Source organism: Ixodes scapularis, unplaced genomic scaffold (genome assembly GCF_016920785.2).
Source record: "Ixodes scapularis isolate PalLabHiFi unplaced genomic scaffold, ASM1692078v2 PGA_scaffold11__112_contigs__length_91849675, whole genome shotgun sequence".
Taxonomy (NCBI): Eukaryota; Metazoa; Arthropoda; class Arachnida; order Ixodida; family Ixodidae; genus Ixodes; species Ixodes scapularis.
The window spans coordinates 6,488,115-6,513,397 of record NW_024609837.1 but is presented as its reverse complement, the minus strand read 5'-3'; the positions used below and the strand labels follow the sequence as shown (position 1 = coordinate 6,513,397).

Below are 25,283 nucleotides of genomic sequence, written 5' to 3'. Positions count from 1 at the left end.
CTCCTTCGCGTGTACTGCACCGACGTATAGTCATCGCGTCTTAGGTGATCTTACGTGAAGCCGGTCGTGCTGACTGTCGAGCGGTTCGCTCCTGCACATGCGCAGTGGCCTCTAGTGAACAGCCAGCCAGCCTTGTTTGCAAACAATGGGTTGGCGAGTCTAGGATGCTGAACAGACGCTCTCAGCACCTTATACCAGAACTGAAACAATAGCGTGACGTGACAACGTGAATGTCGCTATACGGCTGTCCTGCACGCTATACCCTTGCCCGCGACTCGGCTTCTTAAACGGGACGATCTCGGTGGCCCCTGGGAGCGAAAACAAAACTCCCTCGGAAGAAACTGTGCAGTAGTCGAAAACAACGCGAAGAGGACAGGCTCCGAGAGCGCGTACGGAAACTGCAGCGGACAAAGAAACCGGGCGCAGACTGAAAACAACGGACCACTTTTGCCGAAGCTCCGCTGACTCCGCCCATTTAACGACTCTCCGGAGCGGCAGGAGCCCACGGGATGTTCGAGTGTGGAGTTTGTTACGCTGTCTGGCTCCTGAAATAGGCTTTTCGAACACGCTCCTTTGTATTTCTTGTTGTTGTTGTTTTTTTTCAAGGGGGAATGGGAGGAGAGGGGGGGGGGGGGGTGCTTCGCGGGAAAGCCTTTCGTTGTCTTCAAACGCTCGGGGGCGAAAATAAGCGAAACGACCCAACCGACTCGGTACAAAAGATGGCCAGAAGAACGAGAGCATGCGCACAAACACGACAAACAGAAAAGAGACAAAAGAAAACAAACCGTTGCGAGTGTACAAGAGAGAAATAATGGCTGACGTTGCGAGGAGTCGGCGGCGACGCTATTTCGAGTCCCGCTTTGGGGTGTGTTTCCAGCGCTCCCCTCGCTGCCGAGACAGTAGCGATGTCTCCATCCGAGTACGGCTCGAACGATACGTCGTCTCTCGTCGGCTGCCGTGCTCGAGTGGCCATCTATCTCTCCCTCTTCCGTGCGCGTGCGCGCACGAAAGCGCCTGCTAACTCCAATGAATGTCGGGCATGCGTATACGGGAGTGGGTGACGTTTTGGTTTTTTTAGGTATATTAACGTATTTTCGCGACTTTCTTTTGCGTACGCGTGCGTACTCAATGAGGTTACGCGCTGAAGCGGTTGACATGTCTCCACCGTTTTTCTAAAGAGTCCCGGGCGAGATATTTATATAAGCCTGGAGTTCTAGAAAAAAATAAGGCATAGGTGACAAAAAAAAATTATTTCCGCACGAAAATATTTTGCTTGAGAATCGGCTATGTCGGGTTTCGAAGAGGGAGTTTGTGGCGATCGTTCGGGCGAGAGCAGGCCTCCGAGTGTCGCTTCATTGCGGAGTTTGGTCTGTATCGACGGATGGATGCGTTTGAATAGAGCCCTTTGATCCAGGCGGTAGGTTGCGCCACCCAGCCAGTTAACCTCAGCTGCTAAGATCCACATTAAGATGAATCCCTTTAAGGTTTGTTGCAGATTCAGAATGTCTAAACGGGCTCCTCGTTCAAAACCCTCCATTCTTTCCAGTTTAGCGGAACGAGTTCTGGAAAGGACGGGACAGGGAGAGGAGGCAACTCCAATCATGGCTAGAAGAGAGAGCTTTATGGGGGGAGCCTGCCCCGATATTCTAAATTGGCAAAGCACTACAGCAGTTCCATCTATTTAAACTCTGGGTCCCTGTGATGGAAACTTCTCTTCGCAACTCGATTCGTGTGCCGGATCTCCAGGAGAATGGAATAAAGTGTTGCAGTCATACGGCTCATATTTTCTGTTCAATTCAGTTTAAGAATCCTCAAAGGCACTTCAATAAGATGCATTACATGATTGGGGGGGGGGGGGGGGCGGTACAGAAAGTATACAGTGAAGGTTGCCGAGTAAAAGTATTATTAATGATGAACAAGAGTCATATCGTCATATAACAACATAAGTAAGAGAAAGGAAAGTTATACTGAATAAACGTTTTGACTTATGAGAAACACTTGTCAAGTGGGCCTCGCGAATATCACCGAATTTGGCCTCATTAGTTTCGAGTACGATTATTTCAGGGAGAGGATTCCAATTAGTTATAGCTACTGAAAGCGGGGAATTTCTAGATTGACTAGTTTTCGCGAATAGAGGATTCACTTTTTAAGTTGTGCTCATGGTGCAAATTGATGTGAGATGGCGGGTGACTGTAATTGTCACGAAAAAAAAAAAAGAGAAATGATAGATTTTGTGAAATATGACAAGACGAGCAAGTTCAGTTATTTCAGTTCATGGACGAAGCTCTATATTTGATTTTAATGCTGTCATGCTCGACGTCCTCAAGTAGTCGTGCGATATAAAACGAGATGCTTAATTTTGAACCGATTCGAGTTTACGAATCATGTGTGCTTGCTGAAGCTACCAAATAGAGTTGGCGTAGTCTAATTTAGACCCGACGAAAGTTTTAAATGCAGTTAGTTTCATACTAGGTATAGGTTACGTTCAATACATCCTAAATATTTACAGGCGCTAGCCATCAGAGTGTTAATGTTAGTGTTCCAAGTTAGGTCATCAAACAAATTCTGTTTCTTGTATGTTTAGACAGCCGCGTTCAATAAATCCAGTAAATCCTAAATATTTACAGGCCCTAGCCACCAGTGTGTGAACGTTAGTGTTCCAAGTTAGGTCATCAAAAAAAATTGTGTTTCTTGTATGTATAGACAGCCTCGAAGTTGGTACGCCTCAACGGGTGACCTGTCTCCCAGCTGTAGATGCGAAATTCAGCCAGTGCGGTACAACCGCTAACCTGGGGTCTTTAACGTGCATCACGCAGTAGTGACCACACGAACACGTGCCGGTACGAATCTGATGGATTTGGGCAGGGGTGGGGTTTGAACCCAGGGGGCTCAACGACACAAGCTTTCGCTTTACGCTCCGAACTGAGTCACCCACTCGGCGACCAATCCCCCTGGCATGAGAAAATATTACGGCTAGGTATTTACAGCTCGTAACTTTTTTTCAAGGGTCTGTGTTAGTAACATGTAGTTCCGTATCACAGGATTTTGTTTTTTACCAGTAAGTGTTAGCAGTTTCCCCTGGGTTACGTCGACCTTCATCTGCCAGGTGTTAGAGCGGACCGAAAACATATTCAAATCTTGCTGTAACGATAAACGATCATCTGTGTTAGTAGTACCATAGCCTCCTCTATACTCACAAAGCCTCCGACGACGGAGCCATAGAGTGCCCGCTCGCAGATTTGGTGCCCGAGGATCTGGTAGCAGCACAGAGCATCAAAGAGCCAATTCTCGAGGAACCTGGACGTAAGCGCACAGCTTTTGCAGCTGCGAGGACCCGAAACACACTCGTTCACTCGGGAGAAGTATGTTTCGGCGTCTCGCCGCGGCGGGGCGCCAGTCACGTGGCTCTCCTCTCATCCGCTGTGTGCCGCTCCACCTTTTCCGTTTCGGCGGCCGCTTCTTGTGGCGATCTGCCAGGCTTTGCCAATATATAGGAGGCTATGGTAGTACATACATGATAGAAAAGAGACGGTCAGCAGACACTATGACATCTGGAGCCCCACGCATGATGTTCGAAGGATGTTCTCTTTATACATATATGTGCAGACAGTTTTTTGTATGAAAATGTGGCAGGACTACACGAGAAAGACGGTCAGTGTCCGCACACCATCTTTTACGTGATGTATTATAGAAATCAGGGCTTTATTAAACCGTCCCCCGACTTCCGCCACTAGTCGGATAACATCTGCTTCTGTATCTCCACCTTCCCAAAATATGTTTTTCCCAAGTCCCAGTACCCTCACTAAAACCAGTCATGCCTTCGGCAACTGCAGGGTGAATGAAGCCCCCTCACGGTAGATTATCCTTTTTCTATCCCGTCTTAGTGTGCCCTCGATTTGGGAGTGTTTCTAACCGCTCGATGGGGATGGTTTACGGGCCGCATTTGTAACGCAAGGCACGTGGAAGAGCTGAAAGCGTCGATGGTCCGTTTCCAAGCTCGGCTCAGCCACCCGCTAACGTCCTCACCACGCCCCGACGCGGGCCTGCTCATAAGCAACCAGTCTGCGCAGGATGGGTCCGCTAACACTCTCCGTGCTTTGAATTGCTTCTTCTCTTAGATCTAAGCTCTCCACGTAACTAAGCAGACAGCAACGACACCCTGTATCGTGCGGTGGAGTAGATAAGCGAGAGTAAATCGCCATCGCGTTTCCAGCCTAAATCCAGCGTACGCGCTGGATTTACGCGCTTCCAGCGTAGATCCATAATAAATCCATAACAAAACTGCTGTGTCTGCGAAAACGGCTAAAGTATGCCTCGCGCGCCATTAAACTCCTAGCAGATACTACACTAATTAGGCCTCTGCTTGAATATGCTTCTCCTGTCTGTTTTCCTTTCACAAAAATGAACATTCATAAATTAGATAGAGTACAAAAGCTTGCTTGTTCGCTTCTTTGCCAATAGGTTTAGTTCGTCCGACTCATCCACCGAACTTAACCGCGAGCTAGGAATCGAAACAGCCGAGCTCTCCAGACTAAAATTATTATTCCAAATTGCTTATAATACGATTAACGTAGATAAATCTAAATACCGTGCTGCTTATGATAGAAGAACGACCCGCTCAAACCATGGGAAACTATTCAAAGAATTTTATCGCCATTCGAAGCACGATTATCGCTGTGACTCGCGCTCGAATCTGTATACAGACTATCTTTTCTATGACCGCGGCCTGAAAGGCAATACAAATCCAAAAGTGAACCATCAAAAAAAGAAAGAAAAGAAGACTCGTCGCTCGGGCATAACTCCGGTCCTAAACGGGAAACCGACGCGCCTGTTCAAGCTCCACCGGCCCGCCTTATAAGCAGAAAAACTGCAACCGATCGCGGTGTTGCGTGTGTGTGTGTGTGTATTTGCCTCGGCGTTGGGCGTGGGGGGATGAAGGCTGGGAAGGAGCCACAACGGGCTTGGTTGCTAACTTTGGGAGCTGGACGGGGGCGACGATACCCGTGTCGTGTTAGTGATCGACGCGGTTTCTTTTTTCGAGCCCTCTTTTTTCTCTAGCTGGCGCCTCCATTCTCGGCTGTTTGGGGAAACGTTTAGTTCCATCCGTATATGTATATATATATACACCCGACCATTGTTTGTAAACGTTTGGTCATGCGCAAAACGCTTCGCTCTTTGAAACATGGGTTCCACGGGCAAGCGCTGCACATCGCCTGTGCGTGTGCAAACGCGCTCGTCCATAATCACCGAGCTGGTGGGTTCGCTGCCAACATCTGTGTGCGGCTGCGAGTGCGGGCTTACAGTCTAAGAAATATATAGCGTCGTCTTTCCCGCGGAAGCCGACGAGATCCAGTCGCTGCAATATACCGAGGAAAACTGGAGAATAACGTGGCTGAAAGTATGATAAAGAAATGCCGTAAGTACTTTAATGCTCACAGCGCAGACAGTTCTCTTTTTAGGTCTAAACGTATTTTCATCCTCGTCTTTTTCCGAGATAAATTGCAGCAATTGAAACCTCCAAAATGCTTCGCGGTAAAGTCTCAAGATGCGGTGTTGCCTCAACCGTTGGTCCTTCTTCTCTTTCCCAGATGCCGTAAACAAGCGCAGGGGCGTCAACTGATGGAACTTGCATCGTCCACTTAGGAGGAACCGCCTCCCAGAACCATGCCATTCGCTCAAGGTAACATTCGTCATTCAGACGTTGTTGGGGACGGCTGTAGGATCAAATGGTCCTATACAAAATGTCATCAGACAAGAAGGTGCCGGATAAAATGGTCGCCAACGAGTCCTTGATCTTGAAAGGTCACTGCAGAACCAAGAGATCCTTCCTGGATTGTACCCCCACCCGTGTCCGCGTTTCGGTCTGAATGAGCATGATACGGTTGTATAGGTCGTGTAAACGCTTTCCTGTGGTACGTTAAAAAAATCCCACGTTAGCAGTCTTACCACTCTGGCTAAATTTGACATCTACAGCTCCGAACCTTACAAGGACACCATATTTTCAGGGTAGACCGACATCTCCCTGTGTTCGCAGCGTACAATTCGAGGCCAATTCCCAGCCTTTCGAATTATCCTGCGCATGCTTATCCCAAAATTTCTTTGCGAGAAGAGTCAGAAAGCTAACGTTTTCTTGTTTGTGTGTGCGTGTGTGTGTTTTTGTTTTGTAAAAGTTTTGGAGATCCTTTTAGCCAGCAAGGGACTTTCAAAGAGGAAGTCGCTTCCTGAAGGGACTACAAAGAGAAACGAAATGTTACTGCCGCTCTCTTATCGATAGCGTGTTTATATCTTTGTTGATTTTCTTTTATCGAGCTCTACCAACACCACCCGGAATAATGAAAGCTTCCGCATGACCTCCTCTCCCTTCATGAAACGTCATCAGAATCGGATCGCGTCTAAGTCGGCTATTGGACCCGAGCCCGGCCTTCGATGCCCTGACTGACCACGAGCCACAGCCGAACACTGCCGCAGCACTCGTGCCCAATCACAGGCCTCGATCGATCTGACTGGGATGGCGGCGCGGAGACCTTCTGCTTGTTTAGGTGGCGTTGTTTCAAACTACGACGGCCGCACTATAGCGCCAGTCCTTTCACTATTACCTCGAGCTCGTGGGTCGAATGACTGCACTTTTTCCCATCCCAACTTGGCTATAAACGCCGCCACCCTCGCTAAACGGCGTCAAAAAAGCTTTCGTTCCAACGCGATGGAGCTACTGTGCCGCACACACGATCGCCATCTTTCCGCCGCCTCCTTCGCGATGCCTTCCGCCTGATGTCTCTCCGCGATAGTCTGGTCAGAGGTTATCGCGAAAGGGTGAGAGTTGCTCCGTGACTTTCTGCTCTGTGCGTGGGCAGCCGAATCCTACCCAAATTGCTAGCTGACAGTGCGGGAGAAGCTAGCTGTTCGTTGGACCAATCGTACGTCGATCTTTGACCACGTGATCAGGCTCTCCGTCCCATCGTCATGCGCAGTCAGCAGGGTCAGGGGGTGGAAGGGAGGCGGCTGATTGGTCCACCGAGTGCGTAGCTTCCATCGCTACACTGCCAGCTTCGGCGCGAACGAAGTGTAGCGGGTAGGCGATTCAGGACGTGCTGGGGGTCTCCAGTGGAACAACGACGACTTTGTTCCGTTCCTATTGTCCCGGAAGGAAGCGGTTTCTTTTCGCACTCTTCTCGCCCGAGACAATGGTCAAGTCGACGGCGCAGTTGGGGCTCGGGTTTCTTCGACTCCTTTTTCCTCGGAGTCATTGTTTTCTGTGACTTTGCGATAGGCGTTGAACTTCGGCAGATCTCCTTCATTTGTCTCGGTTTCAGAGTAAGGGGAGATTACGGCTATTCGCAAGTTTCAGCGATGGCTGTACCGCGGTGTGAGAATCGCGTCCCCTAGCTCCTGGATGATCAGCGTTAAATGTGCTTGCCTACACCTTCCTCACGGGAAACAATTAAAGTCAGACTCTAATACTGCTCGTATATAACAAAACTAGAATTACTTTCGCGACGCAGACCCAGCCTCGTACTGCTGATCTACGACGATGACTCAGAAGACAGCCATCTTCTTAGGCATCAGTGCACGCCATAGATCTTGAATGTTGCGAATAGTCGCTCAGTACGTCGCAGGGAGTGTTGCGTTCCGGGCATCTTATTCTTGCTCTTCAGCCAATGATATTGGGGCATTAGCGGATAACAACGTCGAAGAACCAATCACGAAGCTAGAAGTGTTTACACACCCAAGCCACGCCCATGCCTTTCTTAAATATGCGAAGCGCTGGATGGAGAGATGGACACGGGAAAGTGCGCCATCAAAGCGTGTGTATTCCGTCGTTAGGTAATTATAAGCGGATCGTTTAAAACATTAGATTTTTTAGACGCTAATAATTTTATTCTTACATCAGTCATTCATAAGCAGACCGGCGTGCACGCAGGTTGTACCCTCGAGGATGGTCGCCGTGCGTGGTCGCGCATACAGGCACTCTAAGAAACCAGACTTTCCAGCAAAGCACTCGGGGGAACCAGTCGCCGCAATCCACGTTGGAGGCTCGGCTCTAAAAATGTGTTGAAACCTAAAAAAAAAAAAAAAAAAACTGCGTGTTTTGTGAGAGTATGCAAGACGTTTCACGTGCTTACTTCAAGCTCAGTTTCGCGGCGCAGACTCATCTTTCTTTGTGTTAGGTCCCAGCATACTTTCGCCATCGTAATTCGCTCTCAGCGAAACGTCGTCTGCCACTTTGACGCGTCCGAGGGACTTCCTTTTCGGCCACCACCGTCTCGTTCTCTGCGGCATGTTTGTCTGTCCGAGCCTGCTCACACCCTCGGACAGGCGCTTCAAAGTCATCCCACGCTGCCAGCGATGTAGGAAGACGGGCTGACTCTCTTGGAAGCCCTCTTGTGCAAGTCAAACAGTCGGTCGCGTGACGTCTACTCCTCGGAGTTACACTCCGCTCACCTTCACGATGGACCAGAGCGGACCCTATACGAGCCCTCCCGGCCAATCCGGTGCTGCGAACGTGTCACGTGACTCCGCGCCTTCCGAAGGTAGCGTGAAATGTACGCACCATTGGAGAAAGTGTTCGCGTGACTCGTAGTGTCGGCTGCGGTTCATCAAAGGGCGAAACGGAGTATAGCGGACGGCAGCAGCCCAAGCTGGGGCGTCGGGACCTTCCCACTCGAATATCCGAGCGAGCGATCGTCGGCTCGCCTTCGGTTTGTTGTCTTTGGAGAGCCGACTCGGCCGAGCACGCCAGACGCTCGTTCTCTCTCTCTCGAGTATCGCTATCTTGGCGCGACTTGGAAGGAAGTAGAGAAACGCGTGCCTTAGGTACAGAGTGCGGCACCGTTGGTATCTAAGAGCGATCGAGCGATCGCCGGTTCATTCGGTTTTTCGCTCGTTAACGTCTGTCAAAAAAAATCAAGGACCGTCAGCGAGACTAGGTGTGCGTTGGAGTTTTATTTATATTCTCGCCTTTAGTTACCCGCTAAACAAAGAGTGGCGATATTAGTCGCCGTCCTTACGGGCGTATGGTTAGCTACTCGATTTTTATTTCAGATGCGAATCAATGTTTCATGCAGCGCATACATAGACACTCCCGAGGCCTCACTTTCGCAACTTCTCACAGATATCCCTTGAGCCGCGGTCAGACTGCGAATATATACATCATGCAAAAGACAGTCTTCATACGCTCTCTGAGCCGGTTCCTTGTGGGACATTGGTCAGCCTCCCCTATACTCACAAAGCCTGGCAGTTCGACGACGGAGCCATAGAGTGCCCGGCCGCGGATTTGGAACGCGAGGATCTGGTAGCACACAGAATCAAAGAGCCATTTTTCGGAGAACCTGGACGTCAGCGCACAGCCTTTGCAGCGGAGAGGACCCGAAACACACTTGTTCGCTCGGAAGAAGCGTGTTTCGGCGTCTCGCCGCAGTGAGGCGCCAGTCACGTGGCTCTCCTCTCAATCGTTGTCTGCCGCTCCACCTTTTTCATTTCGACGGCGGCTTCTCGTGGCGATCTGCCAGGCTTTGTCAGCATGTGGGAGGCCATGTTCATGCAAACACTGTATCCAGATATGTTCTAATTATGCGCGAAGCAAACATGATTCTAAGATGCTTGTCCGCCGATGTCGTCATGTCTGCAGCTAACAAAGTTTCTTTTGTATCATGTAGGAGCAGTGAGAGCGCGCCTTGGCACACACGCACACACACACACCCGAAACGTATCAATTAATTACGCGCAGTTTCGTAACTAAAAGACGAAAAGTCACATGGCCAACAAAAGAGCCTTCATCAAGATTTCAGCGTCTCACCTTGGTAAGATCAATATGTTTATTCCTGCTGCTGTGGAAGTTACTACGCCACGCTTGGAAGGCTTCATCAAAAATGGTCATAACCACACTCCCTTTGCAGAAATTCACATGTACAAAGACCAGACATCTACACAACGCGTTACTAATAACGAGTTACTTCTATCTTGATACTTTTTTCGGTAACGAGTAACGTACTTGGTTACTTTTAAGGCCAAGTAACGAGTGACGGTGTTTCCTTCCTTTTAAGGAGTTGCGTGTATAACAACGTAAAAACAGCCTCGTTCTAATTGAAACCTGAATAGGCGTCTATTGCGACAAAGGCAGATGGGCAACCCGAAAAACAACTAAAGAGCATGACAGTAGGGCAGCGTTCATCGTTGACCACGCCATTCCAGCTCTACAGCTGGGAATGTCCTTCACCCAGAGAACGCAATAAGGTCCGTCGGTGGAACCTGTTAGAATCGTGTACAGACCCGATGTAAGTAAGCCCGGAGGTTGCCAACGCGGGAAGGCAAAGAACCGTTGTCAACTTCAAACTTTAGAAGCAGGCGGAACAAGAGAGCTCTTCCTAAAGCACCAGTTCTTCCTGAAGCACAACACTGCTGATTACTTGAACGCGTCAGAACAACGACTCTTCTACGTTCGCCGGAGATGTATTCTAAATGAAGCGGGGAAACTTAACTGATGAAACCTTCGAGAGGTAACTACCGGTTAAGTGCAAGGACTACTGAAAAGAAAGCAATAAACAATGAAAAAAAAAAAACAGTTGTGCATTTAGTTGTCAAAGTAACGAAAGTGCTAGCTCGCTACTTTTGATGTAAAGTACCGCGTTGCTTTTGAGAATTGTAACGTGTAACGTATTTAGTCACTTTTTAAGCGAGTAGCGAGTAAAGATATGTAGTGTTTGATAACGTGTGTGGGGAGGATTACGAACCTTTATGTCCGGGCAGACAGACTTTTGCCAGCCTTGTTGAATTGTAACCCAGTGGACGACGAAAGTGCACGCTCAGGAGAAACATCGACTCAAGGGCAGAAGCCTCTGTTGCTAATCAACTACCAAGAGTAAGAACTTTGTCTCCCCTGTCAAAAGGACCGGATATTGGAAGACCTGGGGAGGCTGAATGTTGAGAGGCCTGGGCTTAAAATCACAACTCCTCCAAGAGCTTTGTCATTCGGCGACTTCGTAGACTGTTTCAGTCGATCAAGTACGGTTCATTCGTCTGTATATCAACGTGAAACGTTCTTTGGCTAGCTGTTCCAGATTTCGTCAAGCCGGATTAAAACGTGAGGCCGGATTAGATTTCCCTGCTAGATTTAGCGGGAAAATTGAGGTCACTTGACCTCATTACACGTTCAGTTTCCCCGCAAAATTTATCGGGAAGAATGACGTCACGACTTCGTGTCGCGTGACTTTCACACAAATTCAGTTTCATCCCTAGATTTAGCGGGAAAATTGACGTCACGTGACTTGATTTCACGTGACCTCTACATAAAATCAGTTCCCCGCTAGATTTAGCCGAAAAATTGACGTCACGTGACGTAGACAAATTGAGTTTCCCCGCTAGGTTTAGCGGGAAAATTGACTTCAAGTGACCTACACATAAACTCAGTTTCCCCACTAAATTTAGCGGGGAAATTGACGTCACGTGACCTGATGTCACGTGACCCATGCACCAATTCAGCTTCCCCGCCAAATTTAGCGGGAAATTTACATCACGTGACTCCGATCGCATATCGGTGCAGCCACGAGGTGCAGCTATCGTTAAGCGTTTGTGACGCTAGAACGTTTCACGTATCCAACATAGTTGCCTAGCAATTTGCCATACGTTTCCTTTTTACTATTATTTCCTGTTTTGAGGCCAAGTACGATGATGAATAAGTGTCCGTGATACTCTTATACGTTTTACAGTGTACAGTACGCTACTACTCATTGAGAACGTGAGTGCGTGATGTCTCTTTGTGTATGTTGTTGGCGACATTGAGAAGAGAAATAGATAATGGGAAAAAAATACGATTCATTTTACCTAAGCGAGAACTCTGCCGGCATGTTACGCCTAAAGAAAAACATAAAGTCTTATAAATATCGGTGTTTGAGGTCGACAACGTCGCCTTGCGCTTCCCATCGCAGCAAAGTCGCGTAATACTAACACAGCCGCGCTCGTACGTGAGGATTTGGTTCCGGTTTCGCTTTCTATTTAGCATGCAGCGTGGCGGCGTCAAGTGGGCGTGGCAGCGATGCGGAGGGAAAAAAAGAAAGAAATACTCTCGCACTAGCGTGGGCGCGTGGTCTCCGCAGCCGCCAACTTTGTTCCAAAAATAGCGTCGCCGTCGCACTCCGTGCATGACTCATTCGTGAAGATTTTATAGGCACGGTCCACGTTACATATGCAGTCGCGTCTTCAGAGGGGCAGCATATGCGGCACTGTAGTCAGTGAGTGGCAACTTAAAAGAAAGGCGGGTCGTGACTCATTGTGTTCACTCTTCTAGCTCCTGATTCCTTCTTCGGCTTCCTTATACCGGCCAATGCCTCAACTTCATTGGCTCCGATTTGATGATAAGATTCCCAAGACGTAAGAAACTCGCTGAGGTTCTTAAGTTTTCAGTGACTATAGGCGTCTAGGGGGTTCCGATCCATAGAGTCATATAATAAGGGATTGATTCGTTGTGATTCGTGACCTTGAGTCGGACATTGTTCTTTTTCATCGGATAATTGCCGCGCCTATCGAGAAATGGCGTCACAAGATACAACCATCGTTAGCTTTTCGTCTGCGAACGCTTCCGCCCTTGACCCTGGCAACTTCGCTCGCCTCATTTTTCGCACGAAGGGATCGCGACACTTTGAAATTTCTCCAGATACACTGCACCACCTAAATGCTCATACCTTGAAAGTTCAAATTTTCTATGTGAACGCACCAATTTTTCTTCTTTTTTTTTTACTTTTTTCTTGGCTTGTTTGACAGCGCTAGGTTTCATTGTACCCACCCTATAGATGCCCGTCGTCCGGTCTATGATCAGCTAGTTTGGGGTCAAACTGAGTGAATACATAGGCATTTCTTGTCTTATATTGTCATGAACACAGGTCTTCTAAAAAAAAATGCACCAACCAAAAAAAAAAAGATTTAGTGACGTTTTTGCGTCACAGAGAACACCTAAGGCTTGGCGTTTGTTTCTATGTCAGTCCTGAGAAAGAAATAAGGCACGGGCACCCAACAATGGTTCGAATTTTCCGGGTATTTCCGACCAAACGGGTCACTCGCCCATCTCCCTTTGTGGGTCACGGCCGCAGATCACATTCGCGAAAAGCGTTCGTAGGTCACGCGTATACCCCCTTTGAATAAAAGTAAAGGCACATCCCTCTCCAATAGACCTTTATTCTTTTTTATTATTATTTTTTTTTTTTTCACAACCCCGCACCAGTGCTTCGGGCACGTACTCTGAACTTCTATTGGCCATGAAGACTTCGCGACAGCGTCCGGCGTCAGCTCGGCTTAGCTCGTGTCGGGAACGAGTGCTGCGTCCGCGAGGACCTGGTTCCGGTCACACGCTTCGCGCCCAAGAGACCGCCAACGTTGCTCCATGGAGTATTGAAGATTAGAAAAAGGTGAGACTAAGATATCTGAGGTGTGAAGCCACCACGTCCCTTATTTGTGGCCAGTATGATTTTTTGATCTTGACCTCGATTCTTGATTGTGGATGTCTCACATTAGAGAAGTTTTTTTGTTTTTGTTTTTGTTTTCCGTGGAGCGAAGGTGTTTTATATAAACAAGACACGAATCTGTAGGGTGACCCAAGTCACCAGGCTCGATCTAAAATGGACCGTAAAAATCGACGCCTGCACGTAGCCATCTAAACTTTTCGTCAAAGGTGTATTTCACAAGTGTTTTTTTTTTTTCTTGAAAAAATTACAAAGCATAGCTCTCTTTCTGTAAGAACAAATAGGCCCAAGAAACTTGCCACGGTATACGGCGGGCGGCGACGCATACGACACGGGTCCAGTAGCGGGGTGTGTTTGGCGTTTGTATTGATAGATGGCGCTACCTCCTTATCGCGACGGCTCGCGACCCCCGTGGTTTATTAAAATCACCATAATCTTTTTAAAATGTATCTTTGGTTAAAAAATAAATGCAAACGATAAAAGCAAAATTTAAAGTTAAAAAGCAGCGTGTGCATAACGACGGCGCTTTTGCTGCCAACGGATTTCGTTGCTTGTCATCTGCTTTTTTTTCGCTGGTCGGCAGCACCTTCAGACGCTGCTCCCGACGCCATCTATCAATACGAACGCCAAACACACCCGGTACTGGACTTGGTCGTCTGCGTCGCCGCCCACCGTAGACCCTGGCAAGTTTCTTGGCCCTATTTTTTTTTTCTTTTTTTTTTACAGAAAGAGAGCTACGCTTTGTAATTTTAGAAGAAAAAACCGACCTGTGAAATACCCCTTTGACGAAAAATTTAGATTGCTACGTGCAGGCGTTGATTTTTACGGTCCATTTTAAATCGAGCCTGGTGACTTGGGTCACCCTATATATGGGTCTAACTTGTCGGTCATATGAGGTGCTGATACATAAAAACCAGGCACTTCTCGGTTAGTGACGAAGAGAGCGCGACACGGTAACCCGAAAATGCGATAGTGTTTTTTTGTTTGTTTTGTTCTTGTATTCTTCATGCACTGGTGTCTGCCCTAGGGTGGAAGGACATTGAGGCACCCTAGTCTGCCCTAATCCCTTCCACTACAACCTAACATGGCGTCGTGCACGCTAGCTGAAAGACAAAAAACGCGGACGTTCAACCCCGCCTGCGTGTTCCGCCAGCTTTTTCTCCGGACCGAAGGCGCTCCAAGACGCGGCTCTTGGCAGCCCGTTCCTCGCAAAACCGCTACTCGGTTCTTGATCTAGCGCCAGGTCTGGTGAGCGGAATGCAAGCGCGGGGTGAGATCCAGTGGCTGTGGCTCACCCTTTAAAGTCTGTTTGAGAGGGGGCCTTGTTAGATACTCGAAGAGAAGCCGGTGTACTCCAGTGTGCCTATAGTGTTTCCAACTGCCCGATCGCGCCTCGCAGTTTTCTTAGAGCCGCGTTTGCAACACAGGCTGTGAAAAAGTGACGAACGCGTCGATCCTCGCCTGTCCGGCCGCTTTCCTTCCCATCACGCGACGAGGCAGCGCTTGCGCACTAGCGACCAGTCTGGGTCTACTTTATGTGATTCGAGTGACTGTCTCTCCCAAATCTAGGCTCTTTGCGCCATTCCGGAGGAAGCGACACCACCCGGCGGAAAAGATGTCAGGGAGAGAAGCCGGGAGCTACCGCCTATCAAAGTTTGCGGCGAAAACGGGTGCGACCTGGCGGCCGAAATGCGAAAGAGAAACGAAAATGGAACTAACTAGACGTCGTTGGAGATATGAATATGGAAGGTTTAGCTGCGAGGGTAAAGGCCCGTTCACACTCTTGCGACCGAGTACGACTGAGAGAGACGAGATCTCTTAAAACTTCTTAAATGTTTTTAGAATGAGGGAACACACTGGCATTGTGGCGCCATCTATGCGGTGACCCTGGAACTGCATTTCACAAGAGCGAGGGTTTTGCGGGATTTCCGAGGTCAAATCTGCGTAATACCCCATAGAAAGGCTCGTTTAAAACATTGACAGAAGTTTTTCGAGCCAAGAAAGAAAGGATAATGCGCGAGATAAAAAAAATGTGCCGGACCGCCAAGTTTACACTGCTTCCCAATAGATGGCGCCAGTGTGTTCTCTGGTTTAAGAAGTTTTAAGGAACCTAGGTTTAAGAGGTCGCAAGAGTGTAAACGGGCCTTAAAGGCCCGTTCACAACTTGCGTTTGCTTACGACCGAGTTCTTGTGATCTCTTGCGACGAGAGAACACGCTGGCGCCATCTATGACATGATTCTGGAACTGCATTTTACTAGAGCGAAGGTTTTGCGGTTGTTTCGAGATCACGAGTACGTACTATCTATGAGAAATTGATTATATTAGTATTAAGGCGAGAGCCTTACATACGTCTCATCGATCAGTCGATCTTCAAAGTCCTTGAGCGAAAACACGTCGACGACACAAAAGGTACCAAAACGTTTACGTGACCACAGGCGAATTAGAGGCAATGAAATTAAGAAGGATGACAAAGCGAATTACGAGGAATCAAAGTGAATTAGGAAGAATTAAAGTAAATTAAGACTAATTAAAAAAAAGTAAGAGTAATCATTGGGACCTAAGGACTATTAAGTGTATTAAGAGGAATCAAAGTGAATTAAGAGGAATTAAATTGATTCAAGAGGAATTAAAGCGAATTAAGTGGATGACTAAGCGAATTAAGAGGATGACTCAGCACATTGAGATGGATGCCTCAGCACATTAAGAGGGATGACTCAGCACATTAAGACAGGCGTGTCTGTTAATGCATCGGAGCTTGGGCTTTCGCATTCAAGTCGTCTTAGGGATAAGATAAGACACCCTGTGAATTTTGGTCTAACGTTTTGCACGCCAAGAACAGAATTAAACGCGAAAAAAATAGGAAATATACGGAAATTTCGAGTGTTCCACCCCATAGATGGCGCCAGTGTGTTCGCTCGTCGTGACATATATTTCGAGTTTTCGAGGCACGTGGTCGTGACTCGTGAGCAGTCACAAGGTTTTCCCCGTGCCGCCTTTTACCAATGTTCTTCAGAGAGGAGGAAGCTGGCTTCGTTTCCGTGACAATCGGCTGTGCCGAAGAATGCCGAGCGCGCCCGGACTGGATTCGGGCGCCGAGCACGTCCGAATCCTTCACCGAACTGATTTTCTCAATAGCGCAGGGTGCAGCATACGGCCGGATCACTGGTGTTCAGGCTGGTGTTAGCACAAAAGCTGGGGAGTCAAGCTGTTTAAACATTTGTTTAGATCGATTGCAACATTTTCTGTTGTCTCAACGTGGCAGTTGGTTTTATAGATTAGCATGCCGGAAATACCCCGTGTAGCATTTTACCGCTTTTTTAACGGGAACTATGATAGGTAGGGGAAGCGTGTGCCACCTCTTTCCACTTTAGTAGAGCGAACGTGGAAAGGAGGTGACCTCCTCTCCAGCTCGGCTAAATTGGAAAGAGGTGAGAGGAGTTACTTTTCATCTGTCACTGATTATAATCTGGACCAGCTTTAATCGCCTCTGGCTGTATACAACGTTCGGGGTTTTTCACCGAATATCGGCCAAACGTTTCCTCTCAAGGCTACGGATGGTTGAAAAAAAAAAAACAAAAAAAAAAAAACAATGAGCGTTGTATGAGTCACTCACTGCCGAGGGGCCTTTTCTTAGGCCCATGGTGTGACTAAGTCTCTGAATAGGTTTGCATGGTAAATTTTTCGGTTTGTAAAAACAAACATATCGTTCCAATTATAACTTTTCTGAGCCTCATGGGTATTCTCTAAGACAGTAAATTGTGAAAACACCTCGAGCTCGTGGTAAACATGAGAGTACTCAAAAATTGTCGATTATGTTACGGGAGCGAGGCTAGCTAAGCAAAAATGCAAACGGTAAAGAAAAACAAATAAAAAAAACGCCGCGGGTATGTGGATTTTGGGTGCATTTAATGAACCCAGAAAAACTAATCACCCTCCTTAAATATAAAAAAATTAACTGCTTTAGTGGTGTTTGAGGATGACCATCAAATTTCTTATTGGAATTATCTTTTCATTTGCACTATTTAAAAACGTTAGTTTGCAAATATAATTAACATATTAAATATCCTAAAGGCTGTGTACGTCAATAAATAGAACCGTTGATAGCGCATATTGTGCATGTGTGACTTTTAGCCTGCAACTACGCTATGACTCGTGGTGAAATGACAGTATATTCTGGTATAAGTCAGTTTAGTTGCGTGCGCTTTCCACAATGCGCAGGAACACTGCGGGCAAGTGGCACTTGCAGAACGCTGCAACGCGATATTTTTGTGGCCCGCGGGCAACTTCTACGAAGCATAACCTACATCATATCCTTCGCATTGCCCACGATGAATCGAGCAGCATATTTACTGCATTGCCCTCATTGGGGACGCTGAACGGTGATTATAATCCTTCGGTCTTTACACGCTATCAAAGCAAAATCTAGGCTAATATTCGCGCGTGCATCGTGAAACATAATATCTTGGCGTTGAAGAGAAGGTTAGGTTTAAAATAGTGTGGTCTGTGCATAACCGAAGCTACTTTTACAGCGGAGTTGTTATTAAGGGCTAATTTCCCCAGGATCGTGTCCCCCGCAAAGAAATGAAGACACCGAACTCTGGACACCTATACCGCCATATGTGAGCGACGGCGGTAAGCCACGCATCTGGTTGCCGCCGTCACTCATAGATGGCGGTAGCCTTTCCATTCTGGCTTGCCGACTTGCGGCCGGCCATTACTTTCCATTGTACAGCTCCGCTGGTCTTCTTTCTTTACACCAGACTGGAAGGGCTGAAAGTTTTTTAACGTGGATTTAATGCGATGACGCATATCTGCCGCTGGCGGCTTCTTTGCCACAGCGCACTCGCGTACTCGGGCAAAGGCTCCCCTCCAGAGCGAAAGGCTACCAATACGGGCAGCTGATGTGGCCGCATCAACAGCACTGAAAACAAACCGTGTAAATGTTGGCGCGTCAATTGTCGTTTACAAATTGAACTTCGGAAATGTTGCCATGAAGGTTCGCAAATTAAATTTTGTAGATTTTTCCACTTGAAAATTTGTAAATGCAACTGTGTAGGATGGTGGGAACACTCTTTCTAATGGTTTGACACCGTCCAACTAGTAGAATTGCAATTATTTATGTTTGTAGGATAAGCTGTCATGTCTTGGCGAGCAGTGTATATTTGCTGTCCCATTTTTGTTTCCTCGAGCATTTGTGATCGAAGCACATGTCGTACAGTGAAAGAATTCTGAATTCGATCATGAGACTAATTGGAACGTGGTATATTGTTTTTTTTTTCTTTTATGGCAGGTTCCTGATATCACCGTTTGAGTTTACAGTAAATAAATGCATCATCCTATACAAAACGTTTTAGCAGTTTGAAGTTCTCTGATATTTGCTCGTGGAATCAATTTCAGACGGGCATTTTATTTAAGAAGCCATTTGAAACACCAGCTACTAATTGAGTAGTAACGCTATTATATTGATTTCCATCATTTAAGAACAAAATCTTCGCCAATATAAAAATTTTGAATGATATATTTTTCCACTTTTTATAAATATGATAGTTCGTCCTAAAATAACACCATTAAAAAATTGCTCCACTTGAATAATTTATCTTGCTATTGAACCCGTGTCTACATATGTTATGCCCATGCACTTTTGCCTTCAATATGTGCTGCTTAGGCGACTGCCGCAATAAGACCGTGAAAGAAAAAAAGGTGGCATCTGTTGTAACGTCTTTTGGAATCATGTCTGGTGCTAAACAAATTATCTGCTATATCAGTCGAGAAAGGTTGCTGCTAAATTTCGCAAAAATAAGTGTATCCACTAAAGTTAACGGAGAAGTCTCCGCTAGGTTTGACACCATTACATAACGTCATGTGACACCGTGACATCACGTGGCACCGTGACGTTACATGACGTCATGGTTACGGTGCTGTGTGACTTTGTGTAGTCTGTGTGCAGCCGGGTATGTGCAGCGCCTTGCCTGTCGCCGCACACCGTTTGTAAAGGCCCGTTCACACACTTGCGACTCCTTAGAACCGGGTGACTTGAAACCTCTTCAAATCTCTTCGAACGAGAGAACACACTGACATGCTGGAGCCATCTGTGCGGTGACCCTGGAACTGCAGTTCACAAAAGCGAAGGTTTTGCGGGATTTCCGACGTCAAATGTGCGTAATACTTATGGGAAAGGCTCGCTTATAACGTTGCCAAAAGTGTTTGGAAGCCAAGAAAGAAAGGATGATGCGCGAGAGAAATATAAAATATGCGGGACTGCCAAGTTTCTACTGCTACCCGATAGATGGCGCCAGTATGTCCTCTCGCCGTAAGAGGTATTAAGAGGTTCCAAGGCACTCGGTCTTAATAAGTCGCAGGGTTGTAAACGGGCCTTAAGGCATCCGGAAATTTTGTTCGTTAATTACGCTTCTCACAAAGTCCCGGACGCGACGCCCATTTGTCGCGACGATCCGTTATCTCCCGCTTGAGCGTGACGACGGCACACGCCCAGGTCGACCTCTGCGGTGACCTTGCCTCCATTTGTCCCGAGCCTTCTCAGGGGCGGGAGGCGACGGGGCCACTGGGGCGAGGGCGGGGGAGACGGCTCGCTTTCGTCTCGGTGACCAAGCACGGGCTACTCCTCCGAAGCTCGAAGAATGAGACCGGGAACAGAACAACGCCCCCGAGAAAACTAGGCCCGCGCATTACGTCATCGTTAGCGGCTCCCAGACCCGCCCCAAAGTGGCCAACATGCTGAAGCCCGACGACGGGAATCGGCAGACGCGTGTCTTGGCGTCGCCGCTCGTCAGCACTGCGGTCGTCGGGAGACATCAAGGAGGGAGGGAGGCCTTGGGGCCCGGGGCCATGAGGCCTGGGGCCATGAGGCCCGGGGCCATGGGGCCCGGGGCCATGGGGCCCGAGCATCTTCCCGGAATCTTCCATTTTGTTGGGTCCTCCTCTTCCCCCTCCCCCTCATACAGCATTTTGTCATGGGCGCCCCCCCCCCCCCCCCCATACAAAATCCTGGCTACGTGCCTGACTTCAAGATCATCACCTTAAACGCTACGTGCTGATATTTACGTCCTACTCAGGGACAGGCATTCGCAGTTTTAAGGTCGATTTTTGGATCGTTGTCCTAATTCAGAAATTTCACCAATGAGAATCACATCAGCAGAAAAGAACCAACGGGACGTGATCCTTCGACTGCCGCATGACCAATAACATGGCGATGCTGATGATCTCTTCAACACCATATAGTTCATGGTCGTTTTCGTATCGCCTACTCACTGGGCCTTTATGCTGCTACTTACGTATGTCCTTACACTGACAAGAGGGACAAATTACGGTGTGAAAGAACTGACCTGCTGGTGAATATGCTGCCCCGGCGGCGCTAAACAAGAAACAGATATGACAAGCTGTACTAGATCGCAAGAAGACTCCTCCGCAGACCTCGGTTGCAATTGCAGCGTTTGGAAAGCCACGGAAGCTGAAGCAATCTCTTTCCCATTAATATCTACACAACAGCATAAATTTTCTGCGTCTACCGTGGGTAGGCGCTTTGCTCAAGACAAACAATCCTGCGTTTTGTCCGGCTCAGAATGTCGACAGCCGCGTGCTGTGTGGTGGAGAGGAGCTAAGAAACCAGTCCGTGTTGCGACGCGGGAGCTCAAGTTTTTTTGTTTTTTTTTCTCTCGCTTTAAACACAACTTATTTCGATTAAACTTTCGTAAATGAAAGGCGATAAACTATTCTTCTAAAGTCGTTATGTTTTGTATTTCTACTCGAACAACCTCATAGTAGAATAAACTGCTGTTTAGGCAGCAGAACGGATTTTTTACAACTTGAGTTTTTTTTTTTTTTCTGTGAAGTATTTGGTTGTAAGTTTTCAAACATTTTTCTTTTCATCTACAGTGCTTCCAACAAAAAAGAAAAGTTATATTTGCGAGGCACAAGGCCCTAATGAAGCAAAAACAAATAGAAAAATGCTCACTTCTGTGAGTTTTGTTGAATTTAAAAAATATATGTATTTTAACAACAAATATTTTTACTCAATAATTGATTGATGCCTAGTTGTATGCCCGTTTTAAAAGTTAGAGCCACGCTTACGCAATAACAAAATCTTTTTTTTTTTTGGTGCAAACATTTTAGGAAAAGGTTAAGGACCTTGTAATAAAAAAACACGAACTTTCTTTTAAAAATCGGAAATGGCCGAGCGCAACCTTTGTGACGTTTGAGATGGAATGACCCTGGATCAATTAGTCGTATCGTTGCTCGTCCGTTGGGAAGAATAAAACGCGAACCTTTTGGTTCACATTTTATTTTCATTCCTCACATTTGCTGTAAACACCCGCGTCGGCGAAGAACCAAGTGAAAACCAAGTTTCGTGTCTCGTCTCCGCACATCTGCAGCGACCCTACGAGGTGCTGCCCTACGTCGAAAATCCGCTGTCTTGCTTTTCCGTCTAAAAAAAAAATCGCACCGTCGCGTTGCGTATTTTTTATTATCATTATTGCTTATATCTAGACCCCATCTGCAAGTTACAACACACTTCTATCTTCGCCGCTTCGAACGGACCTGCAAAAATGACAACGCAAAACAAAAACAAAAAAAGTCGTGAGCCATTCTATTCTCTGAAGGTGGATGACCAGAGAAGCGATTTTGCACACGACACAGACCCGCCCCGAGGAGCCAGTGGAAAGTAGACACGCGCGACGGGACCGCCACCCCGGGAGAGCGGAAGGAAAGGAAACTAGGCACGCAAGTGCTTGGAACGACGGCAAAGAAAGGGTGGTGCGAGCGAAGACATTGCCGACGCGGGTCGCACAGCGGCTAATCTTTGAGAAAGCTTTATTATCTACCCGAGAGTCTACTGATCTTGAAAACGGTGCCTATTCATAACATCTACTGAATAGACCTATTGCTCAATAGGCCATTTGCTATATTACCCAAGCGTCAAGGAGAATGCAGGGATTGGTGTTCCACGCGCCACACGCGCACGCCTTCTTCGTATAAAAGATTCGAAGTGAATAACCAAAATAAAGCGTTGACGAACGCGCGTGCAAGATGACATTTGTTTTAGGCATTTGCTTTAGAAAAGTTACAACTGCTGACGCCAGCCAGCACCTGCGGCACGTGAAACACCAATCCCTGCCTTCTCCTTGATGCTTTTGTAATATTGGCAACGTGCGCGACCGAAAGCGTCGCTGTGGTCGGCCTTCCACGATTGGCCGAACGCTGACTATGACGTCAGAAAAGGATTTATCATCGACGGAAATAAGAGGAATGAAAGAACTTTAATTTTGACGGTGTTGGCAGAGTTCCTTCGAGAGCGCAGTGATTTGAAGCTTCCACCATGCTATTTACAAACACCATCGAACTTGTTTGCAAGGTAATGACGTCACAAGGGCGAACCGTAGGGGGTGCCACTAAAACATCTCGCCGCTAATATCAATAGGTCGCCAAAGCCTCTCGAAATACGCATCCCGCCGCCAACTGTCGGCGCTTGTAGAAGGTGTTTCCTAGCCAGGTTCCACATCCAGTGGGGCTGTGGCGCCATCCCGTGGCGACCTTGCGAACTTTATATGCGTGCACCAAGGGTACTAAAACGCTCAGTTGGGAAACTCACCCTTGAAACCTGGGCCGCTGGCGTCCACCGAGACCGAGCTAAACACGATAACAGCGTCACCCTTTAGCGACGAGTTGAAACATGAAAGTTGTTTTATATGCCTGCCGACTGCATGATGGCGCCACCTGTGGCGCCATCTGATCGGACAAAACCAGTAAGTGAAGCCAAAACCAGTAAGTGAAGTTCACGGAGTGGCCGCTGCGGCAGAAATGGCAGCGTTGCGATCGCCATTAGCTCGGTACTGGGATAGGGATCGGCGCCACTTTTTCAGAGCAGGCTCTATGGCGGTTTCCCAACTGAGTGGTTCTAGTAACGTTGGCGTGCACCACACCAGTTCAAGTTCAGCATGCATGCACCAAGGCACTAACGCTAACGCATTAAAAAAAAAAAAGTTCTGTGTCCGGGCACTCTGGCGAGCATCGTCAGCATTGTCGGAAGTGCTCGGCGGCAAAGACTCCCTGCTGGCTCTCAATTCTAGGCCTAGGTGCTTTGACGCAGCTGACGTCATTAAATGAAGCGCGCAGGCTTCTGAGTATGTTGGTTCGGTGCACTGCTGACATTAACTGCGGCTCCGACGCAGCTGGGTTGCGGAGCCAGCGCCGAGGAGGAATCGATGTCACGGGACAATTAAACATTTAACTTCAGCCTAAAAATACAAATAAAAGAAGTAATCACATGGTTTGAGTAAATTAGCTAAATAATTAAGCAACCACGCATCAATTCGAGTGGGCCTTATTGCCCCCCTTCGCCCCTGGCTATAAACAAACCCCGTTTCCTTCTCTTTCAAATCTGGACCCACTAAATAAAACACCTTCTATTGGGGTTGTGGGGATATTTATACAGCGTGTAGTTGGTCTGCCATTTAAAGTTGCGACGAGTCACTCGCTGTAGATGAGCAATTCAGCCAGTGCGGTACAACCGCTAGCCTGGGGTCTTTAACATGCACCACGCAGTAGTGACACACGACCGCACGCCGGTACGATGCTCATTCTATTACACACAGGCTCTGTTTTTTTTTTTTTTATGTATTGGCTCTGAAAGAGGTATCTTTCTTGCAGTGAACAGTATGTCAAACGAACGCTTGACCTCTAAACAAAAACTATCACTGAACGGGTCATGCCACCCGAACATTGGAGAAGACCCGTTCTCTTTTCCTTTTTTGCCTAGCCGCAGCTGCAAATATTGTGCTGTCTTCAAAAGACATATTACAATAAAAAAATCGCAACTTTTTAAGCAGTATTACAGAGTAAAAAGGCATGCTGGGCTCATATTACAAACAAAAACCGCACGCAAAAAAAAAAAAAAAAACTTATTGGAGATATTGTGACTACGCTCCGTTTCCAAACACGAACTATATCTCTACAAATCCGGTAATTTTTAGGACGAATGCGGGACTTCTGCTGATATTCTGTAGCGTTTCTTTTTTCTATTCTTTTCATTTCGTTCGATATAAGGCTCAAAAATTTCCGTCTCCTTTTCCAAAATGCTCGCGGCTTCGCACCCCACAAAGGAAAACGGGTCAATCGAAACGAGACAGGCCTGACTCGGGCAAAATCGCGTTTTGGAAACCCCCATTAAAAAAAAAGACTTGAAAAAAAAAAAAAGACGCGCATGTATGCGGTGAACCCGATTTTGCCGTATATCAGCGCAAACAGCTTATATCCGGCACGCGGTCCGGCTTTACTCCGTTCCCCGCTAGGCTGACAGTGCGGTGAAAACTAGGCGCTCGCCCGGACCAATGAGCCCCCTCCCTCGCGTCACCTGATCCCGCTCCCCGCACGTGAATGTGAAGGCAGGGCCGTGATCACGTGATGAAAGATACACGCGCGACTACTCCAGCGAGAACGTATAGCTTCCACCGCGCTGTCCTACTTCTAGTTGTGAGCGGAGTTGAATAGCGGAGCTCGCGGCCACCTCCACGCGGCTGGTCGACTGAACAGCCGGCACCGAAGGCTCCAAGGCGGCCGGCCCTCTGCGGGTCGAATCCATTACGGTTCCCGCGGGTATTCATTTCGCAAGTGCCCTAAACCGTGCGCTTCTCGGAGAACGCGCTTCAAAAACTCTCAAAATGAATGCGTCGAGAATGCGCGCGTTTTTATTTCCCGTTTCTGCGAACTGGCGATCCCGATAGCCACCGTTTGAGCGCGCATCTCCGAAGCGGGCATTCTATTTCCGCGCCATCTTGAGTTTTCTTACCACATCTTCTGGGACTGTCAGTCAGATCTCC

At 47.6% G+C, this 25,283-nt stretch overlaps 1 protein-coding gene across 1 annotated transcript in view; it reads left to right on the top strand.

Annotated features, from left to right (window-relative positions):
- Positions 1-25,283, top strand: part of LOC8052173 (serine/arginine repetitive matrix protein 1) — a 119,479-nt gene that overhangs the window by 36,181 nt on the left and 58,015 nt on the right. The window contains exon 2 of the mRNA XM_040216549.2: positions 5,589-5,680. Within this exon, the coding sequence (XP_040072483.1) occupies positions 5,665-5,680 (16 nt within the window). The 5' untranslated portion in view covers positions 5,589-5,664. The remainder of the gene's footprint in view (positions 1-5,588; positions 5,681-25,283) is intronic.